Source organism: Grammomys surdaster, unplaced genomic scaffold (genome assembly GCF_004785775.1).
Source record: "Grammomys surdaster isolate TR1022 unplaced genomic scaffold, NIH_TR_1.0 239, whole genome shotgun sequence".
Lineage (NCBI taxonomy): Eukaryota > Metazoa > Chordata > Mammalia > Rodentia > Muridae > Grammomys > Grammomys surdaster.
This window is the reverse complement of record NW_021604684.1, coordinates 139,218-157,100: the sequence shown is the minus strand read 5'-3', so window position 1 is coordinate 157,100 and position 17,883 is coordinate 139,218. Positions and strand designations below refer to the sequence as shown.

The following is a 17,883-nucleotide window of genomic DNA, read 5'->3' as shown; positions in this document are numbered from 1 at the left end:
GAGAGAGAGAGAGAGAGAGAGAGAGAGAGAGAGAGAGAGAGAGAGAGAGAGAGAGAGAGAAATAGAAAGCGCTCCAGTATGGCTCCTCTCTCTCCTCTGCACATACTTCACATGGTCTGTGCCACTGCTTTCCATCCTCTCTACAAGAAACTTAACTCACTACAACCTCAGAGTTATTTTCCAACATATAAATAAGCTTCAGACTGCCTGTGTCCAAATGGAGATGAAGCAATTTTTCAATACAAAGCCTAATACACATATTCAAGTAGAAATTTCTTTCATAAGTTGATAATCTGGTACAGACTGCAACTACATTCAGGTATAGTTGGAAATGAAGTTCGGTAAAGTCGTAAGTGGAGAGATTTGGCCCAGTACTATTGATGCCAGTTTTCAGAAGAAACCTTAGGCAGGTGTTTTCTCCCAAGTGAAGTCACAATGAGGAAACACCAATTAGAAAGCAGGGAAGATGAACACTGGCAGGACTCAGGTGTTCTAGACCCTCTCCTGGGGTTTCTACCTCAATAAGGAACACATATTTTTGCAGTTTAATTTATTCAATGTTTGATGTTGGCAGTGCAAGATAATCTAGGTAGTAGAATTAGCATAATCCCAGTGTTTCACTAACAAGATTATTAGTTGGACAGTCATTTGCTTTGTTCCTAAGAATACTCATGGATATATAAAAAGAAAGGTCCATGTTAGAGAAACACCAGCACAGTAAAAGTTTGGATGCTATGACTTTGCAGATCTATATGTTTATGTGTCCTGCATGCAAACAGGAAGAAAGTACATTCTTTCTTTGGATTCTGGTTTAAAAACAGGGCTTACAAAGCATTATTTTTGTGGGTTTACAACTTGGCCTTGCTACTCAGTAGCTGTGTTTCTACAGGCAAATTATTTAGTATCGTTCTAAGCATCAGATTATTTATTGCACAAATGGAGATAATAATAGTATCAGTCTCGGCAGTGTTACAAGAATTAGATGAATCAACCATCCATTCTTAAAATTGTGCCTGTTGGAAAGGCTTCATGGAGTTTAATTAAGCATTCCACACACCCACGTAGAGAGATGTGATATGGCTCTTGTCTATCTCTGGCACACACTTCATGGAGTCTCTGTGACTACCTCCCTTTCTCTCTCCATGAAACTCAATTCACTAAAACCTCAGAATCACTGCCAAACACATTGGTCACTTGAACATAGAAAATCCCTGGAAATAACTAGGAAATGAATCAAGGGAGGAGTTCAGAAGGGAATTACAAAGCAGATCAAGATTAAATTGAAGAAAACACTGGATGAAATCTATTGATACACAAGGGTTGAGAATTCTATGCTCTTTATAATCTTCATACAACTCTTACTATTACGCCCAACTCTCACTATTACTTTGAAGAAAGCTACTCCCCTCCCCCCAGGAAACTCATTCTTATTATCTGAAAACTCCTTTTTTTTTTCCTTATGTTCTTCATAACAGGTCTTAGGTTTCAAGAACAAGTAACTGTAACAAGAAATTTCCAAAGTATTTTTAACAACAATTAAAACTTTTTTGTTTTCTTTTTTTTTTAACAATTCAATTTCCTTCTTCTGTATTTAGAACTCATATTGCTAGGGTAACCCCAATTTAAACTACCTGATCTTCTCTAAGAGTGAGATGTTTTCGATAATTCAATATGTATTTTATCCTACTTACCTCCTTCTCTCCCTAACCGCTCCAGACCAACGTCCACTGCTCCACCACAGTCAATGTTTGGTTTTTTTCTTTTTAAATAGCCCACCAACTTAACAATTTGTGCTGCCCATATACTCATGAGTATGGTACCATCCACTGCAGTGTGGTTCCCTTACCAGAGGCCACACTCTTAAACAGAACAGACTCTTTGCTCTCTAACAGCCACCTGTAGCTCCTCATTTGGGAGAAGGTATAAGCCCCTCCAAACTCCATGCAAGAATGTTAACTTCTAGTATTTTATATCATCAAAAATTGAGTTCCTCTTACACATTTAACAGAGGGACAGAAGTCTATCAGTGAGTAAGATGACAACTACTCAACTTATTTGCTCACTGCCAAGAATGGGTGCATTTAGACCACCTTCTATCATTACATCCATCAGGCTTGATGCTGTGTAAACTGTAATATTTCTAAAGTGCTTATTCATCAACACAAGTGACTGATGTTGTTGTTTATAACAAGCTTTTGGTGGCCCGCATGCTTTTTGTGCTGTCTTTGTAAGACTCTGGAGATATCATCACTAACTTCACTCCACCAGACCTTTCAGTTTAATGAATGAAAGTGATATAAAATGTTGAGCTTTTCAACTTGACTGTGTTTGAAATAGGCATCAAGTAGTCTATGTGGAAGGATATTTCTAAGTACTATGTAATGGGTAAAAACACATAATAAGTATATCTACGGACTCGACCGGGATAATAAAACTGGGGTTCCCTTTACTTCTAGCTACTGACCTGACCTCACTGATTTGAGAATATCTGAACAAGACTAAAGTAAATAGAGGCAATCTGGGCTGAAAGGTGGGGGATCATTATTTATTTAAATAACAAAATATGTGTCAGATTGCTTAACATAATAGGAAGAAAAATATTAGTTAGGTGTGTACTTCAGTGGATAGTCATGTCCTTAGCATTTATGATCCTAGAATTGATCCCCAGCACAATAAATAAAAAAATTATGTAACAACATCAAACAAAAAAGTCAACTAAAAACTAATTACAAAACCAAGTAAATTAGACTCTAAGAAGATTTGGGTTTTGGGATGCCATATCATGTAAGTGTCTAACGTAACAGCTAATCAAATTCTTCAATAAATTTCTATGAATTTTTTATGTCATTATATGAATATATAATATATATATAATGAATATATATGAAATAAGAACAAATGTATATATATATATATATATATATATATATATATATATATATATGATGTATATATGAAATATATAGTCCAAATACAAATAAAATTTAAGAGCTCTTGATCTATGGGTTCTATGGGAGTTCCAAATTTTCTTCAGTCAAGAACATTATGTGAGGCAATTTTAATTATCCTATAACTAAAATAATTAGAGAGCCTCTAACTAATTGTTTTGGGTTTGTACTTTTCCAGCTTTAGTATTTCATTTACTTAGGAATAAATATGCTAAGTGACATTATCACCCTGCATATAATTAAAGCAGTTCATCTCTAGTAGATATGGCTCATAAAAATTCTAATCCCCCCAATGTAAACAATGAAGAATAGTTACACTCATTATGGAAATCTAGACTTTGGGTAGAAATTTCTAGACTATCCCTTCTATTATTCTATATGAAATTATGGTCACGTACTATTGAATAGAAATGTTGCACGAGAACCCAGACAAACAAAACAAACAAAAACTAGGATCTATGGGGGAAAAACAATTCTCATGGTGGGGGTCTTCCGCCATTAGTAAGAGTAACACACAGATGATCCCGTCTGTTAAGCAGAACTGCCTCAGGAAGAGCATTTTCCCTTAATGTCACAACTTGTTGCTTGGGTGCCTCAGAGTGGGTTGGCTATGCCGATGGTCCATTCTGATGTGCAAGGAAAGGGACAAATTGCTGTAGACCCCGAAAGCACAGCAGGGACATAAACAGTTTCAAGGACTCCCAAGCTCCTAGCAAAAATGGAACCCCACCCCCGCCCCATGAAACTCATCAACTCTCCTCTTCTTGCTTGGAATCCTATCAACTGTCTTTGGTGTAAAGATAATGTGATACGAATTTATCAGTCAGTCTACAAATTATGTTAATAGGAAATTCTTCCCTACTTTTGAAGGATAATTTGTGTTTATCTCCATTTTTCATTGTGCAAAGCCATTGCTTGGCTTCAATCAGCAGAGAGAGAGAGAGAGAGAGAGAGAGAGAGAGAGAGAGAGAGAGATTGATTTTAAAATATTTTAAATTCTATCATCATCTGATCTCTAATCCATGAGCTGAAAGACTCTAGCCTTCCAATAAACAGTGATAATACCCTAAAAAGTTAAGTCAACTTTGTTTTTATTTATTATAAGAATCTCTCTGCAGAGGAGAAGCACACATGATTTATGTAGCACGACAGAACTTTAATCCACAGCTCAGGAAAGGGTGCAAAAGCAGCTTGAAAATTATGCTGAGCTTAATTATACTTAATGTGAATTATTCAGAAGTGCAGACAGAGACTAAAAATTTATTTCATACAAAGAAGCTTGACATTTTAATTGGTCCTTCAGAATAGAGACAAAACAATTTCCTCTCAAGAAAATTTACATCTTCCCTATCAGACCCACAGCCTCAGCCAAGCAGAACTTCATTAACAAGATTAATCACGCCAATGTCGACTCCATCAGGTGTATGGCCCAGGTGAAAGGAAGAATACAAAATAATGATTGACATTTTCAATAGCTACACCTGCTGGAAAGAAGAAAACAACAATAGACACGCCACCATACCTTGGTCATTAGCCATTTTGTCAGGGTGTTCCACTGTAAGAGAGAAAAAAATAAATAAATTATATTATTACCATTTAGAATTTCTTATAAGATATCTGGCTTGTCATGTCCAAAACTTTGTCATAATTTTTTTGGATAATCAATCAGAGTTAGTGAACCCCTGAAATTAATGGGTTTTGCTGAGTTAATATGTTCTAAAATGTAGTTGTCATGTTTTTTCTAAACATAAACTCATTTTGTAATTTTCATTAAAATGGAATTGATAATAAAAAGAATGGATAGTGCTAGCAATTTATGTTTATTCTAAGTAAGTTATAGGAGCTGCACACACACACGCACACACACACACGCACACACACACACACTATAATATATATAATTTATACTTTAAAGGTATACATATATATGTATATATATAGAAAATAACTTAGACTATAAATGTAGACAATTCCTAATGAACCAGGCAAACTAGTATTATATTATAAGAGGGATGACTGTAATATGAGATCTGAGACTTGATGAGGTTGGCTCTTGATTTGTTCACAAATGCAGAAGAGTTATGAATAATCAGTGGTCACAACTTCTTATATAAATGAAAAGTCATCTCCAGCATTCTTAAAATTTGACTTCATTTGACTTCATTTCCTTGAACAAATGACAATAAAAACTAAATTAATCCTATCGCAGTTCTCATAGCAGTCTTAAGGAATTTTTGGCCAATCTACTCCTTTGTAAGTTTTCATCAATTATAATTAATTTATGCATACATGAATTTCTTTGAATTTTGTGGGCTTAGGGCCTATTTAACTTGTATGCAAAAGTTCACTTGCTTCTTGTATAAACCTCATTGAAATTTACAGCATTACAGATATGCAGTAATGTACAACATAGACATCCATTCATTCTGTGTACCACTCTTGCTGCAAATCAATTACCGTTGTTTGAAAAATAAATAACCTATAGCAAATATTGAGGGTTGGCTATTGGCTTGTGTTTTGTTTGATCTTTCATTGGATTCATTACATGTAGTCTGTACAGCGAATCAAAGGGTTTTGTTTTTCATTTGTTTGTTTTGTTTGTTATTGGTTTTTTTTTTTTTTTGAGACAAAGTCTTTCCTGGATCACAGATATCTGTCTCTGCTCCTGAGTGCTGAGGTAAAAGCTTAAGCCATCTTATTCAGGGGCGAATGAGTACAATTTTAAACAAAGGTCTGTAGTCTGTGAAGAAATACACTGTGCCAGGCTTCCAGCAATAAGGAGGCAGAATACTACAACCTGGGAAGTCTGTATGTTTGGGACCACACAGAGCAGGACACACTCATAAAGCTGTTCAAATCGGCATTTTACATCTGGTGGAGAGGTGTGTTTGATGAGACTGTGTGAGTTAATGAAACAGAGGAACAGAAAAACAAAATGCACCAAAAGAATAAAGCCAAATTCATTTCCTGTTCATCCTGTAACTGTTCCTTTATTGTTAATTGTATTGATTTCACTGTCTGAAGTCATAGGTATTTTTGTATGTGCATGATAAGTATACTATCTCCAGATTTGCTTTTCTGATACTAAAGTTACACTTGATAGTGTGAAAATTTTCCAGTCTTAAAAAATGTTTACTGTTTGGCTGTGGTGGCATGTGACCACCACTGAGGAAATAGAGGCTAGAAGATCTCTACCATCAATGCTATCCTAAACTACATATTTGCTTTCAGACCAGCATAGTCTACATAGCCAGACCTTGTCTCAAAAGAAAATGTTAATAAACATTATCTTTCAACAAATGGAAGAGACCAAATGGAATCTAAGTGTTACTTTTAATCACATACTTGTGGTCTGTGATTTGAATTTGTAATTGTTCATGTCAAGTGAACAAAACTTCCATGTGTTTTGTCAAATATATGAACTCTAAGCCATTCTTCCAAAGGTTTCAGTGTATTTTATTTCTGGGTGGAGGAGAGGCATATTTATAAATACCAATTAAGGATGCCCAGAGAATATATTATACTTAATTGGGAATTCATTAGTGAGTACTCTGCTCCTCTGGGCATAGGAAATAACCTTCTCCATCTATAGAAAATTTCTGTGGTATACATCTTGTGAGCACCTTTGGTGTCTAGTGTATATCACAGGTGTGATGGCTATTCTCAGTTGTCAGCTTGATTATATTTGGAACTAAGTAAAACCCAAGTGGCTAGGCACACCTGTGAGAGGTTTTTTTCTTGACTGAATTTTTTGAGGTGGAAAAACCCACCCTAAATCTAATTCTTTTGAGGTGGGAAGTTCCAGGTTAAATCTGGGCCAGAGCTACCATATACAGCCTGTATTTAAAAAATAGGAAAGAGGGAACTTCTTGCTCTTGGCCTGTTTTCCCTCACTATTCCTTCACTGGAATTAGAACCCCCTTCTTCAGGATTCTGCTGGCATATACTGAAGACCATCTGAGACTTCTATTCTTGTAGACTGAACAACTACTGGATTATTGGATTTTTCCATCAGGAGACAGCCATTGATGAAATAGTTGTGCCATTACTTGTAAGCCGTTCATATAGATATAGATATTTATAGATATATGATTTATAGATATATGGTCTCATGTAGTCAGCACATATTATACTATAGGTGAGAAGTATTATATATGTTATTGTATATAATATACTCTTTTAGTTTTATTTCTTTAAACAACCTTAATATAAATAGATGAGCCTGCTGCAAATTTCACTGTTTGTAATATACACAGAAACATAAATTTGCTGTGCTTTAACAATGTGAGACTTTCTAAATAGCACTCTGTGAAGAATATGGGGAAGGTAGGTGTAAATATGCAAATTCCTATATGGTCATGAAATAAAGTGAAACATTTTAATTAAAATTTCAGATAAATAATTAGACATTATATACATATGTGTATACGCTTCTTTATTATAAATGTTCTTTAATTCATCAGTAATTACTTATCAAGTTTCCTAACCCCCTCTGGCTGGTTGCTAATAGCAAAAGACAAACTCAAATCTCAAGTACAAAATGCTACTACTTTGCCAAAGCCTGAATAAAAAAGAATGAGGCTTGCAGACACCTGCCTGTGGTGTGATTTGCAGTGAAATATTTACCCATTAGCTAATAGACTACAGGGACCTTCCTCAGCTTCAGGAAAACATCTTAAACCTTTCTGTCTGTCAAATAAGCTCATATAGTGCCTTATGCTCTTAAGCAGCCTTGGATACTGAAAATCTTCAGTCAGAGAAATTCCATGAGTTCTGTTTTTGATGTAGCTGTGGTTCACTGAGACATCAAATATTTTACGATGTATAATTGATTGGTCTTAAAACACTTGTCATTTAAAATGACATAGAAAATACATTTTTGCTTAACTTTAATAAATATAGGCAGTATCAGGTTTTTTTGTAAGTAATTTAAAATTTGCCAGACATGAAAAAAGTCATTTTACAGTGTGACAAAACTTTTTTCACAAAATGATTAAGGACAATATCAAATCAATGTATTAGATCTAACACTTCATAATTATATTGTAGACAAATATAAAAGAAAATTTGGAACTTGTCAACAGTTTAGAAAAATGACTGCAGATGATTTTAGAGAGGTTGAAGTAAACAGTAACAAATGAAATATTAACTTCATTAAATAAACTACATGATGGCTCTCAGCCTGGGCCAGTATATTTTGCTCATCAATCTACCATATAAACATTCAGATTCCTTAAATCACTGTAAACCTTCGCTGGCATCTCTTGGCTTACACACATCATGAGCATGAAATTAATTTGGCATATGCCTGTAGATAAAATTTAGGCATTTGCAAACATTATCTAGTTATATTCTATGCTTCTAGCAAATGAACTACTGGCTGCTTTTCAATTGCTCATGAAGCAAAACCTGTATTAGACTTGATGTCCTAAAAACCTGGGCAAAAACTAACTTATTTCTACCTCACCTCCCTCCTAACTACTAGTGTGACATGAGGAACTGTCATGCAAGCTTAGGATGAATGCTTGCTTGTGTCTTTTTGGCAAAATTTCAGGTAAGCTTCTAACAAAATCTAGCTTTTGAACAGCTTACCCATGAGAATTCAACAGTCCACTATGTATTAGCATATCTTCCTAATGCATGAACAGATTACACAATTTTTCTAAGATTCTCATTTAAGTACAGCAAAGAAGTCAGTAGAAATGTCCATCATGAAGTTTTCTCTAATGTCTCAATTATTTTCCACCATGTATTAATTTTTCTGAAATCAAATATCCATAATATAGTTACAGATGTAATACCCAAGGTAACTACCTTCATATAAAACAGTGATCACTGTACAGTAAAATACATATGTAAATATCAGCTATGGGATATGCAAATTCCTTTTCCATCATTAATTGAGACTCTTACAATCATTTTATCTTGTAGAAAAATATTATTGGACTCTAAAAATGTAAGGATGTTTTAAATAATCAGTATTTGAACTCAGTATTTTCTATACAGACACTATCTTCAAATTGCATATACATATACACATACACGTATATGTACACATACATATACGTGTATATGTATATTTACAAGATTGTGGACTTTCAATGAATCATCATATTAAATTTTTTTCCATTTTTGTTTGTGTGTTCTCAATATACTAACCACAACTACTTTTTTTGAAAATTGTTTGCTTACCTTATTAAAACTTCCTTTTAATACAGAACCTTGATCATTATTGAAAGGAAGTAAAGTTAGCAATTTTAGGCCATATACATAACTCAATTCATCTACATGTTATTCCCTTATAAAGTTTAAAAGAATTCATTGTATATAAAATAAAATTAGTATACATGAAATCAGTATAAATACCAGAGAGCTATATATAGACAATCAAAATAATTATGTCTGCCTGGTGTGATGGCATAAGAATGTGATAAAAATCAATAACTCTTGCTTGACATATTAACTTTGAGTAAAAAAGCAACATTTTAATTTGTTTGGAATGCCCATTACAGGCATTTTTGACCAAACATTAAAAAGGTCTAGGGTTTTTCTTCTAACAGCGACTGTAGAGTTATTCTATGACCATCCACAAAGAGAAAGTAGATGATGGGACGTAGTTCAAACCTTTCAAAGTCCTGAAGAGGATGGGATCAGAGAGGGGCCCAACTCCTTTCGCATTCCGAGCTTGAATTCGAAAGTAATACATAGTGTCAAGGCTGAGATCCATGATCTGATGGGTAAGCCGGTCACCACTGATAGTTTCCATAATCCAATCATCGATTGGTATATTCTTATCCAAGGTATAGAACAAGATGTAAGCTGTATAAGTAGACAAATGTGATTCTGTTTGGTATACAGAATGCATGTTGTAGTTCTCCTTTAAAAGACACACATGTCTCAACTATAATTTATAATCATTAGTATATGTCTATAATCTATAAACTACAGCATTCACTCTTGCTAGCAATGGCTTTTTTTAGTATTGTAAAATTTAGATAACAATTGTTTCAGCACACAAAATAAGAATATAGAGTAGACCATTAGAAAAAACATATCTGTCATATTTAAAAATTACTGCTTTTGCTACCTATAAATCTAGATTATGTTTTCTCTAATATATTAATATTATGAAAAATGTTAAACTGAGATAACATGTTTGTATAATATTTATGGAAGTACAATAAAGGAAAAGGTAATATTTATTTTAGCCATGCTTAAATAATAAAGATACGTTGGAAAGCATAAAATGCTGCAAATATTTAGAGTATCATATTTTATTGTTGCAGTGATCCTGTGAAGTTAAGAGGGCCTGGGTGGTGCTCCTTTTGCAAATAATGAAGCCAGCTGGAAAAAGACTGGGGTAAGATTCTCTACACTGTGCTTTCTAGCACTGTACCTTCTGTTCTACCTTAGGCAGGCAAATACATATCCTTGAACTGAAGATGGCATAGTTGTTATCTCAAATATTGGTACCTGTCATTGGAGGGCTTTAGTTCTATGTTTAAGAAGTGTGTTACTATAACAGGAACAGTACAGTAACTTATGGTTGTCTAATTTACATATATATTCCAAACTGGTTCGACTTATGTGATATGTATAGCTGAACATTTGTCTTATTGAACTTAGGTGGTATATCTTATTAAAAAGCATCAATGATTTTCACAGTTTTATGTATCACTCTCTTAAAATGCTGTGTTTCCTTTGAAGTGCTTTTGAGTCCCCCTTTCCTCCGCCTGAACTGTTGTGTATCTGCCAAGTTTAATTTAGAGTTCTCAGATTGAGTTGCACCTCTCCTCAGAAGTATCCAAATACTACATATGTGGAGAGTGGGGGGGGGGGGGGAGAGGTTAGGGAAGAGGGAGAGGGAGGAGTAGAGCACACAAACTCGGACAGAAGCATCTAGAAGTTGGAAAAGGTGAAAGAATATGATGGATATATTGTATGAAAAACTAAACTTTTAAATAAAAAGATAAGCAAAACAGAAATAAAAACTAAAAAATACTTTTGTCTCATTTTGCTATATTTATCTTTATACTTATTAATTGTGTGTGAATGCCTGTTTATATGCATGTACTATAATGCATCTGTGTAGGTTGAAAATAATTTGCATAACATAACATAATGCAACATAACGTAATATAATGTTAATAAGGACCAATGTGTGGAAGTGTAGTACACAGGAACATGGTGCCTATTGCTTGGCTTTCACGTACACTTACAATTGCTTTTATTTTTAAAAAAATTAAAATTACATGTATGTGCTTGGGTTCGTGTGTGTATGTATGGTTTTGTTACAATATTTTCTTGCATATATATATTCACAGCCATTACACTTCTTTGTCTCTTTTCTCTTCTTGATAGTCCCTCAAGGCTTCTTATCTTTCCTTCTTACTGAATTCAATACAGTGCATCACAATTTTACTTTAACAAATGGATCATCTTTATAGGTTTCTGATACTTTGACTATGTGTGTATGTGTGTGCATGTGTGTGTGTGCATGTGTGTGTATGTGTGTGTGTGTGTGTGTGTGTGTGTATTGTAAAACAGACAAAACAAACTCATCCAAAGTGATCACATTGGGAAGATGAACCCTACTCTACAGATGTATTCAAGTCCATCTCCAGGACCTAGCATGAGGGTAAGGTTTAAATAGAAGAGGAGATTTCTTAATGTAGGCTAGAATTCTAATGTTTGCATGGGAAAAGCAACATTCAGGCTTTCTTTTTCAGAGTTGAAAACACATTCTGTTGTTTACTTTGACAAGTCAAAGATTTATTTGAGTTCAGAGTAAGGAGCTTAGAAGTGGAAAATTATTTCGTTCTTTAATACACAGTTTCTCTCACACCTTGTTTTTATTTAGAGAATTTCTATTTTTTTCTTCTTAAAATATCTGTTTTTGACTTATTTCTATAAATAACTGTTCATAACTAAATAAAATATAAATAGATCAAAACCTATGAAGGTATTAAATGGAATCAAGGAAAGTAGACCAGAACACCAAGAAAGGAGACTAAAAAAAATTAATTGAAATGTACCAGCCTGAGTATTCAAAGGCCTGGCACACAGACAAATGAACACATATGCTCCAAGTGGAGGAATTTTATGTTTATATTCTGCCTCATATTTATTAGCTCATTTGAAAATTCTGTTTGCTATTACACTAAGAGCATTTTCCTAAGCAAAACAAAACTTTAATTTAAATTTCAATCACATTTATAGGCATTACATTTTCTTTTTATTTTGAAAAAATATCACAGCATAGCATAGGAACTGAGTTTGCCAACTGAAACTGTGTGTTCCTTGTTTATCTGCATCACAGAAGAACTTAGTCACTGTTGTGTGTAGCACTGCCATATATCTCTTGTGTTTACTTGTAGATGACAGGCAAGAGCCTTTTAGATTGCTAACCCAACAGTTCTACTTCATGGGGCCATAATGTGCACATTTTGAGTTGTATATTATTTTTCATGATAAGTTAATTCAATGACGATAGCTACTAAAATCCTAAATTAATGTAAATTGAATAGAGAAGGCAAACTGTCTAATAGAACTCCATTGTGTTTTTTTTAAATTACTAAATTAACATCATAGACTTCTAATGAATGCTTTAATTAGGTATTTTTGTTATCAGCAATATTTGATAAAATAAAATCTGTCACTGTGAAATAATCATTATGTTCAATTTCTGCCAGTCAATATTAATCATTTTCCAAACTTTATTATTAAAGAATGAAACTAAAAGCTAAATGAGAAGTTAAAAACCCAAGACAAACCTCCTTCATGTGTTGCACACAAAGTATAAGGCCATTAGAAACCCCTTATATTCTGTAATTCTCAACCACCCTGACTCCTTTTAGCCATTTGTATATACACAAACATTCCATAGATGGTTGTCTTAATGGTCCATATGATAAAATAAAAAATGCTTATCCTGATTGAAATGTACATAGTTTACACAGCAACTGAATGTGAATATGCACATGTGTGTACCTGCATCAACCCTTTGGAGAACTATTCCCTCAGTGGGGAACAAGAACAGCCAGTCAGAGAAGATGAGGTTATGAACCAAGATGCTGAGATAAACACTCCACACAGAGGCAAGAGCAGCTGTGAAGTAAGCAACTGTAAGCAACAAAGGTCAAGATGGGGCAAGGTTGGGAGAAAAAGCTGAATGCTTACCAGTGATCTTCCCATTGGCTTCCAAGGGAGGCTGCCAGCTCACAATGACAGCACGAGGCTTCCCCTCTCGAGTAATGACTGTCAAATCCTTGGGTGCAGAAGTTGGGGCTATGAGATGAGACAGAGACAGGGTCTTGTCATTGGTTGTGGCACTTTGTCATGATGCTAACAATCAGGATCTATCACTACGTGGATCACGTTTATTTTGCCTTTTACAATTAGTCACAACTCTTGGAATAATGCATGTCAAGGTGTAGAATTGTTGGCTTACCATGGAAGTCGAATGTCTTCCTAAGGTGTGAGTATAGAAAGGAAACATTGAGCTGAAGAACACAACAGGAGATTTTAAGTGAGCTCACACTCATGTTTGTATGTACAAAAATGTATGCTTAATGAACTGAGAAAGTGCATGCCTTCCATTAAGGACACTATTGCAATTGTAGTTTATAATTTAAGAAAAGAAAAACCTATTGAATTCCATGAAAAGAAAAACAAGAGAGGGAAAGAAAAACAGACAAAAATAAAACAGGTCAAATCTTCTTGTAGTTTAAATGATATTGTAAATATTTTCTAAGTGAGAACAGAAATTAAAAAAAACAAAAGTAGAAAGGAGATGTACTATAAGAGTTCTTTTGCTTCCGTGTGGCATAAAATAAGATAGTAAGAGACCCTGCCCACTTTAGATCTGTTTCTTTTAAACGTTGTGCAAAGTAAAATGTAAATATATTTTAAAATAGGACCAAATGTGCCCAGCCAATCCAACATCATCCATATTTCTGATGCTTTGTTTTTATCCAATTTGAAGACAGTTTTTCTTCTAAGCAGCAAGCAATGCTTCAATTACATTACCGTCAGTCTCCTCTTTTATCATTAGTTTGACACAGGCAGATTCGGAGGTATCTAGTCTCCCTGTTTTCTACAAGAATTTTCTGGTTTTCAGTGAATAAGAGAGATAGAACTTGATCTCTACTTGAACTCATTTTCATTCTGTTCTCCTTGGTTTTCCTAGTTGTTGTGTAGGATAGGTACCTCATTATATTAGCTATAAGACACTACCAGAGTATCTTCCTATGTATTTATACATATGAACCATGTAGGAAAGCTGCAAATAATTCCTATCTGCCATATTTATTTCCTCAAAGGCCAACAGAACTCTAATTAATCCAAAGTTAAGCTAATTTTGATATGTTGACAATGCTGTTAACATATTTAAATTTTCAAAGAATCATGTTGAAGACAGTGGACCTAAAAATGAGAAGAGGAAGAGAATAAGAAGGAAGAAAAAAGGAGGGACGGAATGGAGAAGAAGAAAACATGTCAAGAGGCATTATTGGAAGAAGAGCATAGATTTATAGCAAAATATAGGATACAATGGCATCTTACAAAAGATAATTTTCTTAAGCATTTTTTATGATATTTTATATCTCATGATTAGAAAGATTAGATATAGTCAGAAGTTGATTTAGCTATTATAGAAAGCATATAAGCGAGATTTTAAATTATGAAGGAAATTAAGGGATAGTAAATATTCCAAATATTCTTTCTTCTGTGACTTAAAATTCAAATTAATGTTTATTTAGAAGGTGGTTACTCAAAAATATCAATCTTCTATGACATCTGTTCCAGGTGTGTATATGCCTTTATCATAGCTGTGTGTGTGATGAATAGAAATTTTGGTAATAGAGTTAGCAGTTCAAGTATTTACAATTTCTCTATGAGCTGCACATTTTCCCCAAATATGTGGGGAAAATGGGCTTAATGGCTCCTAGCGTCCACTTGAGTACCTAATGGATCCCTCAAGCTAAGAGTAGGCATTTCTATATTTGTCAGTCTTCCTCTTATTTTTCCAGAGTAAATTTGTATTTTGTGATGTCTCCTATAATTTCAATATATCCCAAAATTGGTGGCTGCATTTCTTAGGTTACTTCATTGTTTCTCTAATATTTCTATTTTCAAAATGATTTTAATTTTCCCTTATATAGAGGCTGTAATCTCTTTTTCTTTTATACCTAGTATCTGTGGCAGGGCCTGGAAGTTACAAATGAACTTGTCATTTATCCTTTGTCTTAGAAGAAAAACAAGTCCTTCCCATACCTTTGGCTATTATATATATGTAGATTTCAGTTTTTACATTCTGTGCATGGACAGACTTAGAAGATTGCAGACATGGAAATTATACCAGACTTTATTATTGGGATTGTCAATGTTCTTCTGTCCCTCTTCCTTTCCAAGAAACATGTGATTTTCTTTTGGAAAAAATACTGTCTCTGGGCCATATGGGAATCATAGCTACACAAATTTATAATTTAGGATCTTTGAACCATCTTTCCTTTAGCTTTATTGCCACCTTTTGACATAACTATAAAATTTTTATCTTTTGAACAGTTGAATATTAATTGATAGAAAAAATGAAAGGAAGACATGTTATTTCAGAATGCCAGATTATAACATCATAGCAGCTATAATTGTATATAGCTGTGACTGGTTCCTTTTGTACCATTGTTGATATTGTTATTTTAATTAAACAAATCAGAATAAAAGATTGTCCATTTGAACAGAATGAAATATTTTAATTTAAAAATTTCCCTGTCACCTTTATGTTTATTGTGAGCCACTTCAGTTTGTGGCAGTGAAGTCGTAGAGTCTATATCTGATTAGAGAATTAAAACAATACCTCAAGTTACTCCATCCCCTTCATTTCCTCCTCAGAGTTACAGAATCTACAGACATTGCGAATTACTTCTTTCTTCGTTCTTATGTCACTCAGGGATCTCCTCCACATGCTATTTACACTTTTGTTCAGATCATTATCTGAGTTGACAATCAGTGTCTCTACTAACCACAGGTCTCAAACTTATTATCTTTTTTGTCTGCATTGGAACTCACCACTGGTGTCTCTATTGGGCTAGGTAGTTGATTAGAAATATTCAGGGTACATTTTACAAGCAAGATCCTGGTGTGCATCTTATGTTTATGAGTGGTAAAATGGATGAATTTGTTTGCTTTTATGTGAGATGACTAGTCCTTCAGTCAAATGATATCAGGTGTTGCTTTTTCTATTTTTTTGTAATTTTTGCTAGTTTATATTTGATTACATCAATGACTTTTGGAGTAAAAGAAGGAGGGATGTGATATTTTATGGTCCTGGTAGTATGCAACTCATTTGGCTGGTCTTAACTTTTTTAGAAAATGCAGACTTTGGCATCCAAGTCATAATTAATAAGGAAAAGCTTAATAATGTATAATAAATGAACTAAAAGAGAAGATGTTAAAATGAGACTATCTGGAAAGATTTTTATAGACAGAAGTACCTACAAAATAAAGAACTCCAAAAATTAAGGTATTAATTGTAATAACTTTATAGTTTTAACACTAAGGGACAAATTACAGTGGAAAAACAGAAATTTTGTTGAGTTGACAATTTTATTGGCATAATATTAAAATTTGAAAACAGTAGTGTATGTCACACACCAACATGCTATAAATATGAAATTAATTAAAATGGTTATTATTATGGCTGGAGAGGTTACTAAGTGGCTAGGAGTACATACTTTTGATCTCTCTCAAAGTGCATAAAGGTTTCCCATTATGTTACACTCTTTCCAAAGTATGACAAAGGCCACCTGAATACTACTTTCTATTTCAGTTGTTGTAGTTAGAATAAATATCCAGGAGGACAAAATTGTAATGTTTTACTTTGTCTCAAATTAACCAATACCTATCAGGACTACTGTTCAAAGCCACCCTTGTTATAGATAGCATTCACTAACTAGCTAGATTGCTGACCACCCCTTAAACTCAGTGAAGATAATTTATGTTCAGGTACAAGTTAATGTTCTAAAGAACTCATTCTGAAAAACCACTGATCAATCATCCAGCCAGTCTATTGAATCTATTGAAAACTTGTCTCTTTTATGGGAGTAAAAGAATACTATAAGACGCCGAAGTGCTGTGAATTCTACATGACACATTTAACAAAGGACAAGGTTCATTTTTGAAACCATACTAATTATATGCCTCAATTTCCACCCAATTACTGAACACTGATACCTAGGTCAAGCATGGACCTTGGAGGCAAGTGTCTCTTCACATACCAGCTTCGTAGGTAGTGGCATGTGCAGTCATGCTCCATGTGCTTGACCTTCTGTTCTTGGTCACCATGACTGAGAACTCATACATCGTGTTTGGCTTGAGGCCAGTTGCTGTGTAGCTGAGAGACGTTGTGTCTTCTGACTGTACAAAGCGGAAACAAGCCAAGAAATGAAAACAATATGAAATCTGTGAATTCAGTAACTCAAGACATGAAAAACAACTGGCAAATAAATCAGACAAGAGTAGATCCACTTCAAACTAGCAGAAGCACTGAACCTACTTATCCGTCAGCCAATATACACTTATGGGATGTACTTCTGAGACTTTACTGATTAAAAACAGTGTAGTGTTCCAAGGGGAAGGCAGTTAGGTAAGTTCCCTGAACCTGCCCATACCTGAGACAGAGGACAAAATGTGCCTTCAACTTCATTTAATACTTTTCTTGTGGGACCTGAAGTAAATTCATGTCTTCATCATTGAAATCTTTCAGTTACTTTTGTTTTGTTTTTGTTTTTTAAGTTAGTGTTTCATATTCTCTATTGATCATCATCATTTCCCACTACAAGCAATTATTTATAAGTATTATAGTGATGATGATGTTTAAAAAAAAACTTAGTTTCAAGATTTAGTGCTTCCAAACATCTATTGATCTCTTAAATGAAAG

The 17,883-nt window shown here is 34.0% G+C and overlaps 1 protein-coding gene across 1 annotated transcript in view; it reads right to left on the bottom strand.

Annotated features, from left to right (window-relative positions):
- The window catches only part of Dcc (DCC netrin 1 receptor), a 189,181-nt gene that overhangs the window by 95,981 nt on the left and 75,317 nt on the right, over nt 1-17,883 (bottom strand). The window contains exons 7-10 of the mRNA XM_028774187.1: nt 17,222-17,360; nt 13,128-13,235; nt 9,573-9,767; nt 4,471-4,503 (exon numbers count right to left, since the gene is read on the bottom strand). Of these exons, the coding sequence (XP_028630020.1) occupies nt 4,471-4,503; nt 9,573-9,767; nt 13,128-13,235; nt 17,222-17,360 (475 nt within the window). The remainder of the gene's footprint in view (nt 1-4,470; nt 4,504-9,572; nt 9,768-13,127; nt 13,236-17,221; nt 17,361-17,883) is intronic.